Genomic DNA, 17,883 nt, shown 5'->3' on the forward strand with positions numbered 1-17,883 from the left:
ATTCTCCATCCTTAGTCTAGGCACAATAAAGTCAGAAGAAACAGGATGGAGTCCCAGCCTTGCCACGGACAAGCAGGGTGACTTGGGGACACAGCTTCTTACTTTCCTTATCAATGAAACAGCAACTACATTGTGATGTTGTCCCAGAATTAAATGAGATAATGGATGTAAAGGGCTAAGGGTGGTCCCAGCACGTAGCAAACACCCAATAAATGTTCCTATTATTATTATTGGCCTGATTTTAACCTGGAAATGAGTCTCAGTGTGGAAGGGAAAGGCCAATTGGCCACAGCAGAGGTTTCACTCGTGGGATTGATGAAGAGGAGGGGGAAAGAGAATGGGGGGTGTCTTCAGGCATTCCCAAAGGGCTGTGTCTGTGACCTGGGTGCCAGGAAGAAAGCCTGAATCCCACACCCACCTGACAAGTTCCTGAAGGCAACAAGTTCCCAGAGATGTCCTCAGGCCAGAGCAGTCTCTGTGCTCCTCAGGGAGGGTCAGGATGGGGTGGGAGGAAAGGGAGAGGAATGGCAGCATGGAACCCCAGAACTAATACTGAAGTCATGCTTTGGGGGTGCCCAAAGAGTGTTGGGGAGAGCATTCTTTCCTCCCCCTCCTCAAGAACAAGGCCTCTCCTCTCGAGACCTCTGCAGCCTTGTGGACTAATGGGTTCTAGAAGCATTTTGCCTGGAGCCCGTCTACCCTCAGGACACCGGGTGGGTCAGGGAGTAGCTGAGCCAGAGCCAGGAGCCTGCCGGGCCTGAGGAGCGGCAAGCTGCAGCCTGCTCTAGAATGACTTCTCCTGCCCCCAAACCCTTCCTCCCTGGGAACATCTAGGATCACCTAGGACCCCATGGAGGGCAATTGAATCTCCAGAAAAACACGGAGACAGCCTTGGTGAGACAGAGCATCTTCAAGCATATCTAACTTGCCCTCTCATCCTAGGGAAGCAGGGTATATAAATCACGCCCCTCCTATGAAAGGACATAAAGTCCCAACTCTCCCTTTCCTGGATACATCAAACAGATCTCTCTGGTTGGCCCCTTTTGTCGCCCCTATAAACAAGGAAGGAGGGCAAAGAGGGTTTTTATGGGACCCACCAGCACTGACCATTGGCCCCTTCTCTTTGCTCTTTGCTACCCTAATTATCCACCTTGCTACTTAGCAACTGCCAATATCCCAAGCTCATAAACCCAATTTAATGGTTATGTGTGGTTTGACCCAGCTCAGCCCTCCATCTCCCTACCAGATAAAAGGGGGGAAACCAAGCCATGCCTTGATCTCTCCTGTCCGCTGCTCTCCCCCCAAGGCCCGTCTCTCTGCCTCTGTCTCCTGCCATGTCATGCCACTCGTTCCAGCCGGGCTCCAGATGTGGCAATAAGAGCTTCAGCTCCTACTCGGCTGTCATACCCCGGATGGTCACCTACCAAGCTGTGAGCAAGAGACTATGCCGGCCTGGGGGCAGCGGAGGCCTCCGACCCCTGGGCTGCCTTGGCTCACGGAGCCTGTGCAATGTGGGCTTCGGGAGGCCCCAGGTTGCCTCCAGGTGTGGCCTGCCTGGCTTCGGGTACCGAGTGGGGGCTGCCTGCAGGCCTTCTGCCTGCATCACCCCTGTCACCATCAATGAGAGCCTGCTGATCCCACTGGAGCTGGAGATCGACCCGAACGTGCAGAGGGTGAAGAGGGACGAGAAGGAGCAGATCAAGTGCCTCAATAACCGCTTTGCATCCTTCATCAACAAGGTAAGAGGGTAGGGCCCAGGAGGTCCAGGGCCACAGGATGAGATGCACTGCACAGAACCCCTGGCTCTGGTCCAGGAGGACCAGGAAGAGACTGACAATAGAGAAGCCGCGGTTTATCTAGTGGCCTCTCCCGCATTCCACAACCACTCATCGTTGGAAGCTGGTTAGGTTAGGCTTAGCACTAAACGTTTCTGCTTCCCAGTCCTTTTTATTTATTCATTTTTATGTCATCTCTCTGAATATTATCTGACAAAATCACCAAGGTTGCCTGAGGTCAGACTATAAAAGCAACTTCCAAGGCAAGACTTGGAATGACCAAAGAGGCAGAGAAATGCCCTTTCTGGTGAGGCTTTAACAATAAAATTGCCTTTTGTCCACCTGAGCTGGGTCAAGACTCTTGGGCCTGAAGGCAGGAATGGGCACTATGACTCCAGAATTTTTCATCGGTTTAGGCCTGGGATGAGGAAAAAGTGGAGCTGTCAGAGCTAGGGACACAATGTGGCCATCACCAAAGTCTTACATCTGTCAATCCCAGAGCCACAGCTATGAAAATCTGTAGGGAAGGGTGATGTGCTGCCTTCAGATGGTACTGAACTGGCCTGTTACCCCTCCACTGCCCCTGGGCCTGTCCCCATACCCCATGAAGGCTCTTGGGGTCAGGACCCATGCCAATGGCTGAGCCAGTGTTTCCAGTGACCCTGAGGTTTAAGGCCAAGAGTCCTGGGACAGAAGTTAAGAGACTGGGGCTCTGGTGTTGGCCCCTCTCCTGTTACCCTGAATCCCTGCATAAGCCGTCACCTCTCAGTTCTAGGGACCTTTCTGCCCAGTGGGAAAGGGGAGGAGAGATGGTAAGAGAGTTAAAGGAGATAATATGCAAAAGTTCTTCAAAAAGGCATTTGTTTAGTCACCCTTGGTTTCATGTGTAAAGCTTATTAAGTTCTGGTTATAAACTCATTCCAACAACATGGCCCTGATCATTGACAAAGCCCTACCACCTTCTGTAAGACTAGAAGCCTCTTTCTGATGTGGCCGTTGACCAGAAGTAGGGCAACATTACTTCTTCTGCAGCTTTCTTGGGAGAGAATGCATAATACAGAAAATTCCAGGGCAAGGACTAGAGACCACGTTCCCTTTGCCAATGACTAGCTGGGTGACCATGATCAACTCACTCAACTTCTCCTAATCTCAGTTTCCAACCCACAAAAATGGAGGAGGTGGGCCAGCAGTTTTCCCTGTTACCATGACCTGAACTCTTTTCAGATACAGCCATGCAGGATGCAGTACAGTAAGTGAAAAAGGCTTATAGTCCTAAAACAAAACACTGGCTCAGAACTTCTCCCTGAGTATCCCTGGGCTGCAGTAAAAGAGAGCCTCAACTCCCAAGCATCATACGTTCTTACACTAGTGTAAAGATTTACAGAGTGCTTCCCATACTCAATCCCAAGTAGGAGATTTGGAAAGAAACATGAGGCTTGAAGGGATGGGATGGCTTGGTCAAGGTCACAAGCCTGGTGAGAGGCAGGCAGGCAGGGATAGAACGTGGATCTGCTCCAGGCCTCTTGGGGCAGTACTCTTCCCACTACAACATGCAACCCCTGAGTGGAAGGCAGGGGTCCTCTAAGCTCCCCCAAGCTGGGGAGGCACAAGGACATATACCCCCAGGTGCCATTCTATGCAGAGACCCTAATATTTGCAAATTCCAGTGTATTGGCAGTGGTATGTTGGGAGAGAGGGCACCAACTCATTCCACTACCCTTTCCAAGTCAAGGTCGCCGTTGCCTGGTGACATCCCATTCTTGGCTGCAGGTCCGGTTCCTGGAGCAGAAGAACAAGCTGCTGGAAACCAAGTGGAACTTCATGCAGCAGCAGAGGTGCTGCCAGAGCAACATTGAGCCCATCTTTGAGAGCTACATCTGTGCCCTTCGGCAGCAGCTGGACTGTGTGTCTGGGGACCACGTGAGGCTAGAGTCGGAGCTCTGCAGCCTCCAGGATGTGCTGGAGGGCTACAAGAAAAAGTGAGTTGGCTCTGCTGTCACCCCATTAGAAGACCTAGGGCAAGCTACAGAAAAAATCTGGGCCTCAGTTTTCCCATCTATAAAATGGGAAGCCTAAATCTTAGTTCACTGGATGGTAGAACAATTAAGTGGGATACTGTAGGCAGAGCATTCAAGTGGTACATGGTGAGCTCTGAAATTGTACGTCTGTCTTCATCTCTCTCTCTTCTTCCCTGCCTAAACAAGGCCCTCATTATCCCTTTCACTGTAAACCAAGGTCTTTCACCTGCCATTTCTTAAGTTCCAGGTCTCTGCTCCAAACCACCTACCTGTTCTGCCCATTTTGCTTCAATCCCTTGCAGATCCTGAATTACTTCCTATTCCCCAAACAGATCCCCAGGCCTCTTCCCTCCAAGGTTTTGCTCCTACTTGTCCTTCTGCCTAAGAAGCTCCCTCTAAGCAATTCTCCTTACCCCATGCAGGCTAACACACCCCGCATTTCCTCTCCCTCTCCTTCCCGCCCTCCCCACTGCCACTGACTTCTGGCTCCAAGAATATCAGGAGCTCCCTACCCCTATCTCACTTCCCAGTTTTTGCGGTTTATATTTTCCATCCAGCCATTCTTGCCCTCCCTCTGGGGTCTGATTCACATCAGGGAGTAGGTGGTTGATAAGCATATGTTAATTAAGAGCTTGCAGGCCAGTAGATCCAGTGCTGAAAGAGGCTGAGGCCCAGATAAATTGCCTTTTGGTCCTGGGTCCAGGTGGGTCTATCCTGGGCCCAGTGCCCCATAGCAGTGCATGTTGGTGGGGGAGGGTTGAGAGAGACACATCTCCATTGAGGAGAAACAGTGCAAATACACTGAGAACAGCAGCTCATAAGGGTCACTGGAGGGGAGTCACGTTGGAGACACCCATGCTGCGATGTCAACCACATGCCTACTCATGCTAGACACTGTGCTGGTAAGTATGGGTGCTATAGAGAGGGAAAAGGCTGGCTCTTCCCTCAAGATGCCCCAGTCCAGGCTGCACAGACCCCCTGTGCATACATGTGGACAGCGACAATGTGGTACACAGCAGAAGGGGAGGGAAATCCCAAGAGAGGGAGAGAGCAGAAGGAGCCTAGGAAGGCTTCCCAGAGGAGGTGCCATTTGCCCAGGGCCTTGAAGCATAACTTTCATTTCAACAGCTTCTTCTAAAAGGGGAGTCCAGAGTAGACCCTGGAAATGGGGAAGGAACAGAAGCAGGTGACAATGAGGGGCCAGAGTGCCAAGTGAGGGGGACGACTTTAGCAGTCTGTGGCAGGTGAGATGTGGCGAGGCTTGGGAGGGGGGAAGTCAGCTCCTTGGCAGAAGCAATGCTTTTCCTGAGGAGTAAGCAGCAAGGTAAAATTAGGAGACATAATTTTCAGCTCAAGATGGGAACTTTGGCTTTTAAAAGTAGGCCAACAGAAGGTTGAGAACAAACTGGTATTTTAACAATAGCAGACACACGGTATTTACTCCTTGCCAGGCACTGTCCTGGTGCTTTGCAGGTATCAACTTACATGATATATTAACTCACAACAGCCCCATGAGGCAGGCCTAGGGTCATCCTCATTCTACAGAAGATGAAACTTTAGGTGACAAGGCACAGAGAAGCCAAATCACTCACCAACCTTGGCTACATGATAGAGCCAGGATTCAAACCAGGGCAGTAGGCTCCAGAGCCCAGTGCCAGTGCTGTTGGAAAAAGGAGCAATGGGCATCAGGAAGCACAGAGAGGCCTTCAATGAATTTATGTCACTCATCAAACTGAGTCATTCTGGCCAGGCTGAACCCCTGACTCTGATTCACTCTGCCTTCTGGGAGCAGTGAGTGGGCCGAGGGGCTCCCACAAGGAGCTTGGATGAAGCAGTTGGGCTGTCCCTGTGAGTCTGGCCAAGCGGGGAACTGCTGCCTCTGCACCTGGACTGCAGGTAGGGCAGGCTCAGAACCCTCCCTAGGAGGAGGGCACAGGCTCAGCTGGGAATTCCAGTGACGGCAGCAGCTCTCAGAGCAATGCAGAAAAGAAGCTGTGCCAGCACCACGACCCTCTTCACCTTCCCAGAGGAAACAGCTGGATGAGGTGGGCTTCCTCAGCAGCAAGAGAGAGTAAAGCGAGCCTTAAGGAAGACTTCTCAGAGGATGACTCATCGTAGGAACAGGCTACTGGGGAGTGGGAGGGGTGAACTTGAGAAGTGGCTGTGAGAAGCTAAGGTAGCAATCATCTGTCCTGAGTGGGCGGAGGAGCTAGGGATGCCCAGACAGGGTTGGACCTGGTGACACCCTAGGTGTTCAGTGACAAGGAGAGTTGCCCCCAAAGTCCTGATACCAAGGCCTTTCCCAGACTCAGCAAGCCTAACACATTTTCCCCTGCCCATTCTGTCAGATATGAAGAGGAGCTCTCCCTGCGACCCCGTGCCGAGAATGAGTTTGTTGCCTTGAAAAAGGTGAGGGAGGGTGCACAGGGAGGCCAGCTGGCCTCAGGACACCCGGTCCCCAGACTGTCTCCAAATGTGTCCACTACCCACCAACCCTGCAAAAGGGTCTCTTGTCCCTCAGACGCCCATGCCAGCCTGGTGACCCTGGGAAAGAGGAAGGCCAGCCTCCTCCCCACACCCCACCTTGGGAAAGGGCAGTGATTGGCCTGGCCTCCACCTCCCAACCCATGTGGGCCAGAGCTGGGTAAGGTCATGTCTATACCTGCCCAGGCATCTGGAGATATGGCTAACGCCAAATCAAAAACAAAACAAAAACTCTGACTTAAACCCCCAAAGATGAAAGCGATCTCAGTGATTTCTCAGACAGATAGCCAGGGGTTTCCAGGCCCAAGCCCCACAAAGTAAGCTCTGAGAAGCCACATTCAAGTCTCCTTTAAACCCTACTCTGTTCAGATTCTTCCCCATCATGGTGCCAGGCCCAGGCATGGGGTCCCAAGGCTGGGGACTTTTCTTTCCCACCTCGATTTCATCACCCCTTCACTTCTACATGGGCCTCAGTGAGGAAAGACGTGCCCCACACCTGCCACCTGCCACCAGCTTGCCTGGGAGGTGGCCTGGCTCCCAGGTCATGGTTCTGTCACTGCTCTGCTGCAGGATGTGGACACAGCCTTCCTGATGAAGGCTGACCTGGAGACCAATGCCGAGGCTCTAGTCCAGGAGATCGACTTCCTGAAAGGCCTGTATGAGGAGGTACCTGTGGCCACCCTGCCCCCAGGTGGTTGGTCAGGAGCCAGTTCCCAGTGAGCGATGGGGCAGGGGAGCATCTCTCCAGTGGGTACATTTCAGGGCAAGCTGTGAAGACATCAGCGTGGGAGGGATGGTTCTCAGGCAGTGAGTCCCCCTCCCAGAAGTCATATTGTTCAACTCCTTGGCTCTCAGGCCCCTCTGGGGAAAACACTCCATGGGGCTCTGTGTAACTAGAAGGACAAGGAGTGGGTTGACAATTGAAGGCCCAGAGCAGCTAGAGCAGAGTCCACTGCAAATCTGCCATTGGAAGGCAGAGCAAGGGCCCCCCTTTCCTCCTCTGTACCCTCAGAGAGCTCACTCCTTCTCACCTGGCCCCTCCCCAGGAGGTCTGCCTGCTCCAGTCTCAGATCTCTGAGACCTCAGTCATTGTGAAGATGGACAACAGCCGGGAGCTGGACGTGGACAGCATCATTGCTGAGATCAAGGCTCAGTATGATGACATCGCCAGCCGCAGCAAAGCCGAAGCAGAGGCCTGGTACCAGTGCCGGGTGAGGCCCGGGGACAGGGGAAGGGAGGAGAATGAGGGAAGAGGGGGAGGAGGGGAGGACCCCCCAGACACTCTCTGCCCCAGAAAGTGGGCGAGGAGCTAATGAGGGCCATGCCACACCTCAGCAGCAGGGAACCCCATAAACCCAGCACCTGTGGTTTCTGCCAGACCCCAGGCCGGGTCTCTGCAGAGCATGTAGGAGGGACCCCACAGACAGCTGGGCCTGTCATCAGGGTGCGCCAGGGTGCCCAGTGTTATTTACTGGCAGACTCACCGGAAATGCTCCTCCAAGCAGCGTTCAATAAATACCAATTGGCGATGATGGGAAAGAGGGCTCTGGGCTTCGAGGCATGGGAGGAGGCTGATGACATGGGGTGGTTACTAATGGTGGGGCAGAAACAGTGATTAAGGTGGCCCAGACTTCGTAATTAGGGGATTGCTGGAAAGGCAGGGGAAGCCCCTGAGGGCAATTTGATGTAACAAATGTTATCATCTCAGCTGCCCTGCCTGTGAAAGTCACCATGCGTGTGTGCACGGTTCACTCCTTCAACCACTGTTTCCTGAGCATCCATTCTGTGCCAAGCACAGCTGCAGCAGCTGGAGACCAGCAGGGAACACAACAGACAGCAATCCCTGCCTTCACGTCCCTTTCATTCTAGAGGTGGAGGCACACACGAAATAAGACCAATGAGTACAGTGGATGTATGTTAGATGGAGAAAATAAATCAGGGTAAGGGGCAGGAGGTGTCGTAGGAGTGTGGTTTTAAGTGGGTGGCCAGAGTAGGGTGGCCTTATTGAGGGGTGTGACACCAAGAGGATACTAAGAATCAGACCACCCCATCCTCGAGGAGATGATGGTCCATGGGGAGAGAAATGTGTAACCAACCAAACCCAAATGCAAGGTAGCCTGATTGCTAAGGTCGAGCAGCAGGCTAAGGGAGTTTGATGACAGAAGCAACACGTTGTATCCAGAAAGGCAGAGGCATTGTCATTTGATCTGATCTTGAGGGACAAGTAAAATTTGAACTTATGGAGAAGAGGGGAAGAGTGTGCCGGGCGGAGGAGCACAGGCACCAGCACACAGAACCAGAGTGTGAGGTGCCCGGCTTGTGGTGTGCAGGAAGGAGATGGGGCTGGAGAGGCAGCTGGGGCTGGACTGCAGCACATCTGCACAGCTGTGCTAAGTATTTTGGCCTTTTTTCTGAAGGCAATGGGTACTAATGCCCAGGAACGCCCCAAGTGACTCTCAGCCCATTTTCTAGAGATCTGTAGTGATCAGAAGTATCAAACCCTGGCCTGGAGTTAGCTCCTGGTGACAGTCTGTGGCCCATCCACAGCCAGGTTTCACCCCAGCTGGCCCCTCCTCTGGTTGCCCCTGGACCACCCATCAGCCAGGTGGGCTCAGGGAATACAACCTCGTTTTCCCATCCTCCTAAGTCAGAACCATAAAGACAATTCCATTAGTTAAGGATTGTATTTAGCTATGAGGATCAGAAATTTAAAAGAACACAATAGGTAAAACAAATTCAGTTTTTATTTTTTTCTCAGATAACTTGAGGTACAAAAACAGACTGCCCAGGATGATGTGGGGGCTTATGACACCATAAGAGACCCAGGATCCTTCTAGCTTTCCATTCTGCCATCTTCGACACATGCTTTCATCCTCATGGTTGCCTCATGTCCCAAGAGGGCTGCAATGCCTCCAATCTCACATGCTCATGCCAGGCAGGAAGAAAGAGAACAAAGGGTAAAAAGAAACATGCCAACAGAGTCATTTCCCAGTTTAAAGAGCTTTCCTGGGGGCTGACCCGTGGCTCACTCGGGAGAGTGTGGTGCTGATAACACCAAGGCCACGGGTTCGGATCCCTATAGAGATGGCCGGTTTGCTCACTTGGGAGAGCGTGGTGCTGACAACACCAAGTCAAGGGTTAAATCCCCTTACTGGTCATCTTAAAAAAAAAAAAAAAAAAAAAAAAAACTTTCCTATAGCCCTACCCAGTAACAGCCATAGATCTCATTGATTAGAAGGCTGAGAAATATTCTTTTATCTGGGCTCATTGACACCCCAAATGAAATCAGCATTATGTTTTAAGAGGAGAGTGAATATTTATTAGACAACTATAGGCTTTCCCTCAGAAACCAAATAATGAAAGAGCCCAAAAGAATGATTTTGTGCTTATCTCTTCAAAACGTGCATTTTCTCTTCAAAATGATCCCATCCATTATTGGAAAATTGAAAGTTGGCTAATTTTTTCAAATCTATAAATGTGATCTGTACGCACTATTCAGAAATTGGATTCAGAGTACAAAGTGTTAAGCCAAGGCAGAATATAACATTGCATTTTGTTTTCAATTGTTTTGAGGGAAAACATACAATTGTATTCATCCCGATGTGCAGATGTGGTCTGACCTCGGTCCCTGGTCTGTTAGGCATCCCAGTTTGAGCACAGAAACCCCTTCCAAGTTCCAGAGGGACAATTAAAAGGGAAAGAGCCCTCTGGAGACCTCAGGCTCTGGGACAGAGAGAAAAGGAGCTGATACAGAACAGCAAAACAGAGAAGATGGGATCTTGGAGCTGAGCGAATTTAACGAGCCTGAGGGTTCAGGGCTGCGGGGTGAGATAGGATAAGGGACAGCCCGCATAAGGACCCCAAAGTTGACCAGACATGGAAATGAGCCAGAACACATATAGGAGTCCCAGAGAGCACCCAAGCTAGGAGGTCACTGGAGAAGAGACTCGGAACAGTGAGAAAGGGAGCTAGCAGATGTCACTGTTCTGACCGCTCTGTCTCGGCAGTATGAGGAGTTGAGGCTGACAGCTGGGAACCACCGTGACAACCTCCGCAGCCGCAAGAATGAGATCCTGGAAATGAACAAGCTGATCCAGAGATTGCAGCAAGAAATTGAGAATGTCAAAGCCCAGGTGAGGTCGGGAACCTCCTTGCTGTGATAGCTCATCAGAGGCGGAGCATGCAGGGCGGGTCCAGTCCTCCCCAGGAGCTCTGCTGTAGAGCGAATAGGCTGTGCTGCCTCACTTATGAGGAGCAAGCCCTTCCCACAAAAGAGCTGACCACAGCAGGACAAGCAGCCTCAGGAAACAGCCAGGTCCCACAGAGGCTAAGTGATCTGCTGTCAAAGATAAACAGAAAGGATGCTTCACTAGATGGTAGTACAGAAAAGATGGTCTCCATGGTCCCTTCCAGCCCAGAGATGCTGTAACTCTGTAATCCTGAAATTCAAGGTGACCGAGCTGTTCATAAAATCAGACCCACTTTATTCTCCAGGCACTTAAAATCTATTAGCTCCAAAGAGATTGCTCAGCATATCTAAGATGAAAATTTCAGATCTCTTTGAGGTTCTTAGACAGAAAACTGGTCTCAATTCCCTGGAGGAACCAGATTTCACAATCCTAGGATGAAACTCACAGCAAATCTGAACCTGCCATGTGACTGTCACCATGTTTTCTGTTCTTTGAGAATCAGGCTAAGGTTCCAGGGGTCCCAAGTGATGCCTTTCTATGCCCTCTCCCCCAGCGCTGCAAACTTGAGGGGGCTGTGGCCGAGGCAGAGCAGCAGGGTGAGGCGGCCCTCAGAGATGCCCGCTGCAAGCTGACCGGGCTGGAGGAGGCCCTGCAGAAGGCCAAGCAGGACATGGCCTGCCTGCTTAAGGAGTACCAGGAGGTGATGAACTCCAAGCTGGGTCTGGACATTGAGATCGCCACCTACAGGCGCCTGCTGGAGGGCGAGGAGCACAGGTGAGCTCCATGCAGAGTTAGTGAAGGCCGGGCACCAGATGTGTATATTACCCAGCCCTCTGGAGGCAGCTGCTGCTAGTACCCAACCCAGTCCAAAACAGCACAAAACCAGTCCAAAATCCAAAACAGCACCCAGCCCACGAGCCCTCATTGTTATGTGGTCCATGGTGAGGGCAGAAGGGGAGATGCCACATCCATCAGCCTTGCTCTCTTTGATGCAGTGACCTTGTCTTCTTTTTCCTTTACCCCCAGGCTGTGTGAAGGCATTGGGCCTGTGAATATCTGTAAGTAAATGAGCCGTGTCCCAAGGGACAGCCCACACCACCCCTACCCAGACCTCTGATGCCTCCCCCATCCCAAGGGAAGAGCTCTGTCTGCAATGACAGAACTCCTGGGCTCTCCTGGGTGGAGGCAGCAGCTCTCCCACAGGGCTTTGGGAGTCAGAACTGGGAGCAGATATGCAGCATGGTCCCAGTGCTTCAGGACCTGGAGGCCACAGAGAACCACACTGACACGAGGATGCTTTTTTAGAGGAAGGGACTTGAAGCAGGCTCAGGAAGGAGGGACAAGACAAGCAGAAACGGAGAAAGGGTGAATCAGATATCAAGCCTGGCCTTGCCAAGGCTCCAGGGAAAGAGGAGAGGCACAAGGTACTTCTAAGCACTTTATGTGGCTAGGGTGGGACACATGGACTTGGTAGCTGAAATGAGGGTGTTCTTACAGGTGAGTAGCAGTGGGTGGGAGGAATGGGCTGACTGAGACGTTACAGGGCAACACCCTCAGAGCCACACAGTGTGGACCCTGACCATCCCTCCCTGTTCCCACAGCCGTGAGCAGCTCCAAAGGCACCATCCTTTATGAGCCATGTGCGGTCAGCACACCTGTGCTGAGGACTGAGCACTGCCCAGGAAGCACGAGCGTCCTCAGGAGCAGCGGGGGCTGCAGCGTCGTGGGCACTGGGGAACTCTACATCCCCTGTGAGCCCCAGGGGCTCCTGGGCAGCGGGAGCAGGTGGAACTCTGGCGTGAAGTTAGGGGTGGGGGGCAGCTCCTGTGGCCACAAGTGTTAGCACTGCCCCAGAGGCTGGAAACCCAGGAGACAGTGTCCCGGCCCTGCACCCCCATCAGAGCTGAAGGCAAGGATGTTCTAGAACCCAACCCTCCTGTACTGACTCCACTTTCCCCTTGAGTTTTCACCGGGGATGAAGCTGCCCTTTAGGTCTGTCCTTATCTTCAGGAGTCATCTGTCATTTATCACCTGTCACTTAGCTGTGTGCAGACATCATGCAAGGCCCTGGGGGTAGGGGTGGGATGCAGAGAAGGAGGATGCATGGGACAGGTGCTAGTGTGGCCAAGAGAATGGCGATAGCCCCAACCACTTCTCTTCCGGGTGAGGCCAAAGTGCACATCACAGTTCTGCTTTGTGGACTATCCCATGGAAGTCTCCCCACAAGCCACCCCCCAGCCAAGGCTCCCCACCTCCTTACTTCTGGCTCCCATGCACCTAAGAAAAACAAACTTCTTTTATCACCCACCTGAAACATGTACTATTATGAAAGTCAAAAGAAGACACTCCCAAATCTCATTCTGAATTCCAAAGTCAAGTGCCAAGATCTGGGGATAACTCAGGACTTGCAAATGTCCTCTCAACAGAAAGAATCAAGAGGTGATCTTTGGGCAATAGATTGACTTGCTCAAGTATGTTGAAATCAAACTATAAAATAAGTCTTTGTCCTGAGCTCACATTGCAGGTGATGGTGGGGAAATGCCTAGAACAAAGGGCAAGGGGACATGGAATATTTACTGGACAATAAAGAGCTGACATTATTTGCTCAGTGGAATCAAGCCCCACCCCCACCCCACCCTACCTTCTGTACATAGCTGCCCGGTTCCTGCTTCCTCTCCTTTTAGGTCCTCTTGCTTTGGGTTTGATATGAATGTGGTGTCCTTGCTACAGTGATGTGGGGCTGCCCCGGCCACCTTGGAGGCTCTGGCTCTGCAGTGGGAGCGGGAGGAGGAGATGCTGGGCTGGCCCCACCTCCCAGAAGCTGTTCCTGCCAAGCCCTGCCCACCCAGGATCCAAGGTCTCTTCCCTGAGCCTCTCAGCTTATCTGTTCCCAATAAACTGACTCTGTTCGCAGACTACAAGAGTCAGGATTATTCACCTTACTCTGTGGGGGGTGCATTAAGGTTGAAGGGGACCGATGAACAGTTTTGGGGGGGCTGGAGGCTTAAGAATGGAAATGAAGATTATTATACACATGGGAAAATGACATGGAAGTGATTTGCAAGTGGCCTGTGAAATAAATATGGCTCCATACAAATCACAGTTAAAGCCTGCATATCACACCACAACGGTTTGCAAGTCACTTGCCGTGTTACAAACCACATGCCTATTGCACATAGGCCTCCTCACTACATGGTACCCTGCATGTATCCTAGAGAAAATCCACGGGGTCCCCCATTGTTTCTGTACTTAGCAGCCCCCATCCTCGGGCTCTGTCCCCCATCCTGGACCATCCCAATGCCTAGTCAGCCCTGGCCTGGGGAAAGCAGTGGAGATGGGTGGCAGTCCAGCAAAGAAGGAGGACAAGGGCCTTCCAGTCTTCTCTCCTCACCTAGAGCACCCCAAGACCTGGAGGCAAGATTTAGTGGCGGTGGTTCCACCCTCTGTGAAGCTCCAGCACCCCTCCCTGTTGCCTCACAGACCCCCTGAAGCAGCTGCTCCTTGGGGACTCTCTTTCCCACCCCTGTGGCTCCCCTCTCCTGGGAGCTGGATGACTGTCCCCCACCCCCACAGCCCACACAGAGCACCCTTTCTGTGCCAAGCCTGCATTAGAGTCTGGCGATACAGGGGTGACTCAGATACCTTCTTACCCCTGCAGGGACTCTCAGCCTCACAAAGGAGTCATAAATAATGAGTGCTAAAGAGTAGGAGGACAACAAGAAGCAACTAATGATCATGCCTGGAAAGGGGGTCAGAGAGAGGTTTGCAGAGAAGACTGTAAGAGCAGAGCCTGAAAGGAAGTCCGGAATTACAGATTCATGGGCAGCATATTCAAAAGAACCCATTTATTCACTTTTTCATTCATTCAACATGTATTTATGAAGCACCTACTATGGGTCAGGCCACCAGGGCTGGCGACACAGTGGTGAACAGTAGACACAGTACCGAGGGCCCATGGTAAAATGTAAAACAGGGCAGCCACTGGGGAAAACAGTCTGGTGTCTCCTCAGAATGTTAAACAGAGTATCATATGACCCAGCAATTCCGCACCTACGTGCATACCTAAGAGAAATACAAACCTATGTCCTCACAAAAACTTGCACATGAATGTTTATTGCAACATTATTCGTAATAGCCAAAAGGTGGAAACAACCCAAATGTCCACCAACAGATAAACAAAATGTGAGATATCCAGACAATGGAATATTTTGGGGACCATAAAAAGGAATGGAGGAAACTTGAAAACATTAGGCAAAGGGAAAGAAGCCAGTCACAAAAGAGCACATATTGTACGGCTCCATTCATATAATGAACGGAATGAAAGTCCAGAATAGGGAACTGTATAGCAACAGAGAGCAGCGTGCTGATTGCTTAGGGCTGGAGGGAGGGGAGGGGGAGGCTGGGGGAGTTATAGGGGTGATAGCTGAAGGTTTCTTTCTGAGGGGATAGAAATGCCCTAAAATTGACTGTGGTGATGGTTACACATATCCGTGAATATACCAAAAAACCATTGAATTGTTCATTTTAAATGAGTGAATTGTACAGTTTTATGAATTATAAAGGCTGTTAAAAAATAAACAAACAACAGACAAAAATGGGTCTTTGACTGGAGTCCACACCTCATGGGGCTTACAGCCTAGCAGGGAACACAGACCCAAAACATGAAATTTCAGCTGCGGGGTTTGCTATGAAGGTGCAGAGCAGAGGGCCAGGGGGACCAAACTGAGGGTCTAGAAGCTCTCCAGGAGGAGTGGCAAGTGCAGGTATTTAAATCCCACACACTGGGGAAGGAGGGAAGGGAACAACGGGGTCTCGGAGCTTCGGCCCCCACATTAAGCCCTGTCACTCTGGACCTGGCCCCAGAGCCAGCTAAGCTCCCTGCTGATTAATAACTCAGAGCTCTGGAAATACAGGGGCACTCTGACCTGAAGTCAGCGAAAACAGAGAAACCCAAGGAGACCGCGCACCTCTGTACAATAGATGAGGCCCAGGAAATGCCCACCTAGGAGTTCTGCTGAGGTAAGAGCAGAGGAGGTGAGGGAAGGAAGATTCCCTCACCTGCACCATGAGGCAGGCTCCATGCCTGGTGACCACTCCTTTGAGACTCGGGTTCCAGAGTGCCAGGCCCTAATGAGTGTCTGCTGGGGAGGGGCCGTCTGAAGCCATCCACTAAGCGCTACTCATGCCAGCAGTGTCTTGCTCAGAGGCCTGGGCACGCCCGCTCAGAGTACCCTGCAAGGACTCCCCCAGTGCTGGCCAGCAGTGCCCCCATTCTCCTTTCCTCCCTGCAGGAAGAGATGACTCAAGGCAGGCAGGACAAAAGTGCCTCCTGGTGGTGGCCCTGCCCTGCTGTTTGCATTCCAGTCAACTCAGCAAACCTCTCCTGATCTTCTCCTCTGGGATACAGGAGGAAAAGGCCTTGACCCCCTGCCCTCAGCAACAATGGACCTGTCTGCAGGAAGCCAGAGCTTCACTGCATTCGACTTGGCCTGGAGAATCCAAATCCCAGCCCCTTCCAGAGTACCCCAGCAAGGACAGGTTGGAGAACAGCCCAAAGACGCATGGGGAGGGTGGAAGGAGCTGGAATGGAACTCCTTGTTTCCGTGTCTGTCTCCTCAGAATGTCTCCCATTTTCTTGTGCCTCTTCCTCCCAAGCTCGAGTACCCGTCCAAAATCTCTCTGCTCTCCACGGGCTCTTCCCTGCTCCACTGCCCCTTCCTTAGGTGCCCTCTGCCTCTGCCCCCAAGGACCCTTCCTCATACCAGTCACATCTGTGGCCCCAGGTCCACTCCCTGCTGCCACTCTCCACCCAGGACCACCAAGTACCCAGAAGGAATCCTGGCAGGGGCTTGGATTGGGGTGAATGGCTTCAAAAACGGTCACCTGAGCAAAGCAAGGGAACTGAGGGGCACTGGATCTGGTAGAAGAGAAGCTGCCCCAGCCTTCCCAGCACTGAAATGTGATGCCAGGTGCACATTAGCACCCAGAAGTTCGTTAAAACCAATTGAACTGTACGCCCACTGGGAGCAACACTTTCACTAGGGACAGGTGACAGCTGTGAAGGCAATAGGAGGAATTTGAATTAAACCTGAAAAAAAAATCATCCTTCCTGGAAGAGGAGGGGACCAAACAAGGGGGGTGGCACTTTATCTCCCCTGGGGAGGGTTTAAATTCCGTATAAGTGTTCATTAGTTTGAGAGGGCAGAGAGGTGAAGGTCTGGGCAAGGTTGGACTCAGCACCATCACCCCCACCTCCTCCTGCTGGGGGACTCCCGAGCTTCCTTTCCCAGCAGGGGCGGGTCTCAGCATGAGAACCTCGCCGCCAGTGCCTCTCCAGCACAAACTCATCCCCAGGCGAAACAGAAGCACTCTGAAGAAGGCAGCGTTTAGCAAAGCCTCCTCAGCATCTGGCCTTACCCTGTCATTCCCCTTCCCACACACACACCCAGCCACAGCGTGCCCAGGGTTCCCAGGCCCTGCTTAGCCAGCCCAGGGCCAGGTCCCCCTCCTTCACCCGCCACCTCTTCCCCTCCCTTTCCACTCAGCATTTCTCCCTCCTGCCTACTCCACAGATAGCATCACGATGACCCAGCAAGCAGCACACAACTGAGGAGCCCTGGCTGGGCTCAGCCAGCAGATGGAGGGATTACATTCAAGCTGATGACAACAGCAAGAAGAAACTGTCACAGCAGCAAAACCTCCAGTCCAGGTTGCCAGGGCAACTCCTCTCCCTCTCTCCACCTGCCACCCCCTAAAACAGGGCAGAGGGTTGTTATGCTTTACCTGGCGAAATACTGTCTCAGAACTATAAACTGCTGATGGCGACAGCTCATCCCAGAACTGTGGTCATGCTTGACTGGCCACAATTACCCCCACCCCGCCCCGCCTGCCCAGGGATGAAGGAAGCTGAGACACAGGGCAGCCCGGCAATGGCTCATGCAGTGTGAATGCCTCAGCACTGGAGTGGGAAGGAGGTGGGGTGCTGGGCGGGAACAGGGATGGCTGCTTAGAAGTGAAGGGAGGGTTATGCAAAAGAGAGAGGAGCAAGGAACAAGGACTGGGCAGAGGGGAGGAGGGAGGAAAGGGAGCAGGGGAAAGAAATGGAGAACAGTGACCGCTACCAGGCACGCACAGTGCACGTCCCAGACACGGTCACATCTAACACGCGTGAGCAAACTGAGGCTCAGAGAGGCTAAACAATGCCCCCAAGGTCATTGGTATATCTGGGGGGAGGGAGGACACTAACGTTGACTGCTAACGTTACGTTACGTAGATCATCCAGTGCATGGTGACAATAAAAAGCAGGCCGAGTTTTAGTTGGTTGTATTATTGTTTTTAAGTTCTCTATAGACAAGCACCCCCTATTGCCTGCACCTGGTGCAGAACCCTGCCACCAACCTGTCCTCAGTATACCAC

The 17,883-nt window shown here is 52.1% G+C and overlaps 1 protein-coding gene across 1 annotated transcript; it reads left to right on the top strand.

Annotated features, from left to right (window-relative positions):
* The first annotated feature begins 1,334 nt into the window (after nucleotides 1–1,334).
* On the top strand, nucleotides 1,335–12,310 carry KRT82 (keratin 82). Its single transcript, XM_063115680.1, has 9 exons — nucleotides 1,335–1,739; nucleotides 3,546–3,754; nucleotides 6,142–6,202; nucleotides 6,848–6,943; nucleotides 7,324–7,488; nucleotides 10,285–10,410; nucleotides 11,021–11,241; nucleotides 11,494–11,525; nucleotides 12,069–12,310. The coding sequence occupies exons 1-9, from the start codon at nucleotides 1,335–1,337 to the stop codon at nucleotides 12,308–12,310; spliced, it is 1,557 nt and encodes a 518-aa protein (XP_062971750.1).
* Nucleotides 12,311–17,883: the final 5,573 nt, after the last annotated feature.

Source organism: Cynocephalus volans, chromosome 12 (assembly GCF_027409185.1).
Source record: "Cynocephalus volans isolate mCynVol1 chromosome 12, mCynVol1.pri, whole genome shotgun sequence".
Taxonomy (NCBI): Eukaryota; Metazoa; Chordata; class Mammalia; order Dermoptera; family Cynocephalidae; genus Cynocephalus; species Cynocephalus volans.